At 35.7% G+C, this 7,045-nt stretch overlaps 1 protein-coding gene across 1 annotated transcript in view; it reads left to right on the top strand.

The window, feature by feature from the left end:
- CSTA (cystatin A) overlaps window positions 1-4,258 on the top strand; it is a 10,841-nt gene extending 6,583 nt beyond the window's left edge. The window contains exons 2-3 of the mRNA XM_011370933.1: window positions 1,023-1,124; window positions 4,047-4,258. Coding sequence (XP_011369235.1) covers window positions 1,023-1,124; window positions 4,047-4,175 — 231 coding nt within the window. The 3' untranslated portion in view covers window positions 4,176-4,258. The remainder of the gene's footprint in view (window positions 1-1,022; window positions 1,125-4,046) is intronic.
- The last annotated feature ends 2,787 nt before the right edge of the window (window positions 4,259-7,045 follow it).

Here is a 7,045-nt window from a genome sequence, read left to right as displayed (position 1 = left end):
AGGGTGCAAACCCACAGATATAAAGACAACAGGAGATAGGCAAACACCACATCAGAGATATCAACAAAACGTGGAAGCTGGGAAACAGATGAACTTTGGGAAATGACTGAGCCATCTGGACAGAGCCTCAGCCACAGAGGGGAATGTCTGAGCCAGAAGCCAGCAGATTTAGGCTGCAGAACTCCAAAATGACTCAAGTACTAGCAACGCCAGAAACTTAGGAAGATGAGAGATAAGGGGCTAAAACCAGGAGAATTGATGGGAGAGTTGTATGAGGACAGTCAAGACTGCCCCCAGATTCTTCTCTCTCACTATCCTCCACTTGGAAAGACAAGCTATATTACCTGTCCTCCACCAGGGCAGAGAGTGGAGCTTTACTCTTAGCAGAAATTAAGTCAGAGACCATAATACACACTGGCATATTAGGCCCAGTTGAGAGCAGGAACAAAGGACCTACTGAAAACCAGTGGATTCCTAAGTTTACATATTGAATTTGAGATTCCCTACTCCCTTCTTATCCTTGGTTCAAGAATGCTGGCATCTATGCTTATATCCCTCTGTGGTGGACAGAATATGGCCCTCCGAAGACAACCACATCCTAATCCCTGAAGCCTATAAATATGTTACCCTACATGCAAAGGGACTTGCAGATGTGATTAAGGGTGTTGAGATATATGATATTATTTCTGCAATTTTGGGTCTGAAATTATTTCAAAATAGGAAATTTTTAATGAAGTAGTAATTATTGCTCTCTACCAGTCAAAACATTACCATATAGCCATATTACCATTTATCACACTGAGTTAATTATAAATCAGCCTAAAACAACAAAATTTAATATTTTAGTTAGCTCATGAAAACTTATTAAAGATAGGTGTTTTCTTTGAAAAACTGAAAACAGCTCATAGATCTCGTTATTATTTTTGAGCACTTTTAAGAATATAAGGTCCCAAGATTTGTAAATCACATAAATGGAGTCTATCATAGCTTTGATAATTTGTTTCTTCTTTTCTTTTCTTAAGGTTAAACCGCAGCTTGAAGAAAAAACAAATGAGACTTATGAAGAATTTGAAGTTGTAGAATACAAAACTCAAGTGGTTGCTGGAACAAATTACTACCTTAAGGTTAGAGTTCAACATCCACTTTGGCACTAAGACATTACATTTGTCACATTATGTGACATTCCGAACTGTCACCTCTACCATATAATTTGTTCCTTGTCCTTGTCCTAAATTAAGATGTCTATCTAGCGTACTTCCCAAGTGGTAGACTGTCAAATTTAGCAGATGATATTATATTTATATCTTTTTCTCATTAATTTAGAAAGCCTTCTTCTAATGATTCTTAATTTCCAGAAATTTTATAGAAAAAGATTTCATAAAACCTCAGATTATGTTTAGGTTGTGACTGTGGCTGTTTCTTATGTGAAGGGGGAGCTTGAAGGCCTGGGCTGGACCAGATGCTTTCTTGAAGGTTATTCTACTTCAAAGTTTTATGTTTCTACATGTCTAAATTAAGTGGATTTAAGGAATAATTTGAATCAGTTGGGAAAATAATTTAAATTACTTTTTCCCTTTATATAACATTTTGATTAATACAACTTAAATCATTTTTACAAATCAAATAAATGCATTCAACTTGTAGCACTGTAGGTATAGTTTAATGCAGTGGAGCATTAAAAATATTTTAAATTAATTTTATACCTACGTCAAAAATTTAAATGATACATTGATCCAGTTCTAATTTAAGAAAAAACTTGTATAGTTGTAGAGGGAGAACCTATTCAACAAGTCAACCATAGATATTTGGGGGCCGCTTTCATCCTTTTGTACTGAGAAGACGATAATTCTGATTTAATAAATAATAACAACGGACATTCAAACGTCTGTTGTACTTAATCTTTACTGAATTGTTTGACCAAGGCACAGTCTGGCTAATTTCTCTTTAACAAACAACTAACTACTTAAGCTATAAATTATTTTTAGCAAAAATAAATAAATAAATAAGTGGTGCTAACCAGCTCAGCATGAGAAAATTACGATACTGGGTTGTGTAAATGGATTAGCCCAGTTCTACCATATATGCACTTCTAAAAAATGCCAGGTGCTGGGGCGGGGTCCATGGAGGAGAGCCTGCCTTGTGCTCAGAAAGCAATGGCGTTGTTTCCTCCTTTCTCAGTCTGCTGTCTTCGTAGCTAGGAAAGAACGTTTTCCAATTAAAAGGTGATTTTGTTCAAAGGTTAGAAACGTTCCATTAAAATTGGGATCATTATTTTAATAATTTATGATTCGCCCATGTGTATAACTTTCACATATTAATTAGCTCATGGACTTCTTAAAAAGCTCATCAGAAAACTATCTTGAAAATTTCTTCCATTAAGATCACCTGCCCAGTCTTAACCACAGTCTCTTCCCTTCCCTTCTCTTCCTTTTTCTTCCTTCCCCTTCCCTTTTCTCCCCCTCCAACCCTTCCTCCCTCCATCTCCTTCCTTCTGCTACTGGATCATAGCCACTGATCCCAGCTCCCTCAGTACTTCCTGTTGGTCTAGCTGTCATTCCCTTTGCTCTGAGCCATTCTCTAGATTTAAGCTCTTGCCAGTGATGGGACCGTCTCTGCTCTTTCTCAAGTACCTATCCAGAGGCAGGTGGTAAAAAGGAAGGATTGCAGGCTTTGGTGTTGACAGTCTTCGGTCGGAACCCTTGTTTGACTTGTTCCACTTGTGAAAACCTGTGTGATGGCAGCTCCTCATCTTCTCTGGGCCTTCATTCCCTTATTTCCACAATGCAGATAATAACCTACTCCACAGGGTATTGTGTGGAATAAATGAACTAGAAATCTACTGAGCACTTAAAAATGTGCCAGGTACTGTTCTAAGAGCCGGGCATGTATTTAATCCTCTCAACAAATCTGTGCCATAAGTATGCCCATTTCCCTTGTTACAGATGAGCCGATTGAGTCCCAGGGAGAGGTGAGGTAACTAACAAAGATCACACAACTATAAAAGCAGAGTCAGGATTTGAACCCAGGTACTCTGACGCTTCACTGTTGGCTGCGCCACCTCTAATAATGTATGCAGAGGCTGGTGCTCTGTTCCAAACACAGAATAAATGCTTTTACAAGGTTACATCATACAATGAAAAAAACATAGATATTGGAGTCTGGATTTCACTTTTGGCTCTGTCACTTATTAGCTGAGAGATCTATGGAAAATTATTTAATCTCTTAATCTGCTTCTACCTCTGTTAAACTGTCATTGCCCCACCTTTCTTCAGGCCCATAATAAGAAGTAAATATAATAGGTTTACAAGATGCTCATCAGAGTGTCAAACTCATAGTAAATATTTGATAAATGGCATTTGTTAAAATTAGGTCAGGAAGGGACATCAGAGCACAATAAATATTATTCGAAGACAAAACTTTTATTGTCTCAACCAAGAACAATAGTGGAAATTCTTACCATGATTTTCTAGGTCCGCGATTCATACCCAAACTACCATTTCGATCTTCATATCCATGACTTCCCAGCAAGGTCCTTTTGCTTTAGAAGAGAGACCAGACTGCCCGTTCTCTGGGCCCTGCTCTGTCCTACCAGTGAATATTTATAAAGTAGGTTCTAATGTAGATATGCGAACCACAATCTCGAATTTCCTAGGACAATTCTGAGTTTCCTCTCCTTTCTTAAACCATGTGGCAAATAAAGTGTCCCAATTTGGGAGTCAGAAGGGCTGTCACTTGTTTTCTTCTTGCTCTATGCATCTTTGAAAGTGAAGTGCAACTCTGGACTTTCATTTGTGTCCAGATTATAGGAAAATATAAAATAAAATAAACCTAGGCCCTACGCCTCTTGCCATGGCTTTAGCCTGCCCTTTCTCTCATAAAATAAGATGATAGATTTATGAAAAACAAGGGTCTAAGAATGCTGGTGTAGTAATGCTGTTCCAGAAAAGCTTATTTCAGTGAAATCTTCAGAAGTTTGTAGATGTTTCACTTGTAGATCCATGCGAATGAATCTTTTTCTTTTTTCTTTTTCTTTTCTTATCTTTCAGGTACGAGTAGGTCATAATAATTATATTCACCTGAAAATATTCAAAGCACTTCCTCAACAACATCAGCCTTTGAAACTTACTGGTTACCAGACTGACAAAAGCAGGGACGATGAGCTGACGGGCTTTTAGTGGCATGTTCTAAAAGTGGTCTGAATCCTTTCCTTGGCTACCGATGAATGATTCCTGCTAATAAATGCAACTATCAATAAAGAAACTTTCTCTTTTAAATAAATTAATTGTTTTAACTATTTGTCTGTTGTATTAAATTAATTACCTTTTTTTTTTTTCAAAATCAACGTTACTACTTTAGAATAGAAATTCCATACAAATTGATGTCAATTGGAAATCTTGTGAAAATTAGGCCCTAATGAAACTGGCTAAAGGATAGCAATACCACTGCCCCACGCCCACCCTCGGCAGGCTACACGGTGGGCCATCAATGCCCTGTGGTTGCTGAGAATCCAACATTCCATCTCCACTCTCACATTTCAAATTTAAATCTTGTATTTTACAAAATATACTTATATTTTGAAACAATCTCAAATTTACCCAGAAGTTACAAAAAAAAACACCTTTTTCCCGGACATTTGAGAGTAAATTACCTACAGCGATTCCTCATCACCAATAAATACTTTAGTTTGCATTTTCCTACAGAAAAAAATATATTCTCCAGAATAAATGAAATACAGCCATCAAAATCAAGAAATTAACATTGATACATTTGCTAGTATCTAATCTGCAGACAACATTCAAATTTCCCTAGTCATCCCAAAAGTGTCCTTTATTGCAAAAAGATCTAGTCCAAAATCATGTGTTTCATTTAATTGCTGTTTTCCTTTGTTAACACTTTTATCGAGATATAATTTACATACTATACAATTCACCCAATTACAATACACATTGCAATGATTTTTGGTATATTCAAAAATGTGTGCAACAATCACTATAGCCAGTTTTAGACATTTTCATCACCTTAAAAACAAACTCCATACCCTTTAGCTATTATCCCTCATCATCCTCCATGCCACCACCCCTGAACAACCACTAATTTACTTACTTTCCGTCTCTATAGATTTGTCTATTCTAGACATTTCGTATATATGGAATCATATGGTCTTTCGTAACTGGCTTCTTTCACTTAGTAAAATGTTTTCAAGTTTCATCCATATTGTAGCATGTACCAATATTCTGCTTTATGGCCAAATAACATTCCATTTTATGGATATACTACATTTTTGTTTGAGTTGATTACACCTTTTGACTATTATGAACAACGCTGCTATAAACATTTATGTACAGGTATTTGTGTATACATATGTTTCCATTTCTCTTGGGTAATATACCTAAGAGTGTAGTTGCTGGTTCACATGGTAATTCAATGATTCATTGTTCATAGAAATTACAGACTGTTTACCGAGGCAGCTGCACCATTTTACATTTCCACTGCAGTTTATGAGAGTTTGGATTTCGACACATCCTCACGAACTTTTGTTATTACCTGACTTTTTGAAACTAGTTATCCCAATGGGTGTGGAGTGTTATCTTATTGTGGTTTTGATTTGCATTTTCCTGATGACTAACGATGTCAAGCATCTTTGCATGAGCTTGTTATCTATTTGCATACCTTCCTTGGAGAAGTGTCTATTCAGATCCTTTGCCTATTTTTTAATCGGGCTATTTGTCTTTTTTTATTGAGCTGTAAGAGTTCTTTGTGTATTCTGGATATAAGTCCCTTATCAGATACCTGATTTGCAAATATTTTTTCCTATTTTGTGGTTGTCTTTTCACTTCTTGATGGTGTCCATTGAAAAAACAAAAGTTTTTAATTTTGATGATATCTGTTTTCTCTTTTGTTGCTTGTGGTGTCAGATCTAAGGATCCTTTGCCAAAACCAAGCCCAGGATGATTTACTCCTATGTTTTCTTCTAAAAGTTGTGTAGTTTTAGCTTTTATATTTAGGTCTTCAGTCCCTTTTGAGTTAATTTTTATAAATACATGAGGTAAGGATCCAATTTCATTCTTTTGTACATGGCTATCTTAGTTGTTCCAGCACCATTTGTTAAAAAGACTATTCTTCCCTACATTGTATTGTCTTGGCTCTCTTGTTGAAACCAGTTGATCATAGGCACATCATTTCATTTCTAGACTTTCAATTCTAGTCCATTAATCTACATGTCCATCCTAATGCCAGTTTCACACTTTCTTGATTATTGTTGCTTTGTAGAAAGTTTTAAAATCAACAAGTATGAGTCCTCCAATTTTTTCCTTCTATTTCATGAATGTTTTAGTTCTCTTCTGGATCCTTTGAAATTTCCTATGAATTTTAGAATTAGCTTATAAGTTTTGACAAAGAAGTCAGCCAGGATTCTGATAGGGATTATTTTGAATCTGTAGATCAGTTTGTGGAGTAGAGCCATCTTAACAGTATTAAACTTTCCAATCTATGAACATGGAATGTTTTCCTAGTTACTTATATCTTCTACAGTTTCTTTGAACAATTTTTAATAGTCTTCAGAGTATAAGTTTTGTACTTTTTCTGTTAAATGTATTCCTAGTATTTCATTCTCATAGATGCTATTATAAATGGCATTGTTTTCTAATTTAATTTTGGCTTGCTAACTACATATGTCTAGAAATACAATTGATTTCTGTATATCGGTCTTATATTCTTCAACCTTGCTGAACTTGTATATTGGTAGATTCCTTAGGATTTTCAAATATTACAAGATCATGCCGTCTGCAAAGAGAGAGAGTTTTATTTCTTCCTTTCCAGTACAAAGTTAAATAGAAGTCGTAAGAGTGGATATCCTTGTCTTGTTCCTGATCTTAGGGAGAAAGCATCCTGTTTTTTGCCATTTAGTATTATGTTAGCAATGGAATTTTTGTAGATGCTCTTTATCAAGTTGAGGAAATTCTCTTCTAGCTGCTTGAGTATTTTTTATCATGAAAGGACATTGGATTTTGTCAAAAGAAATTTTCTGTACCTATTGAGATAATCA

Source organism: Pteropus vampyrus, unplaced genomic scaffold (genome assembly GCF_000151845.1).
Source record: "Pteropus vampyrus isolate Shadow unplaced genomic scaffold, Pvam_2.0 Scaffold1, whole genome shotgun sequence".
Taxonomy (NCBI): Eukaryota; Metazoa; Chordata; class Mammalia; order Chiroptera; family Pteropodidae; genus Pteropus; species Pteropus vampyrus.
Note: the sequence above shows the minus strand (reverse complement) of the source record. Positions and strands in the feature narration are given on the sequence as shown.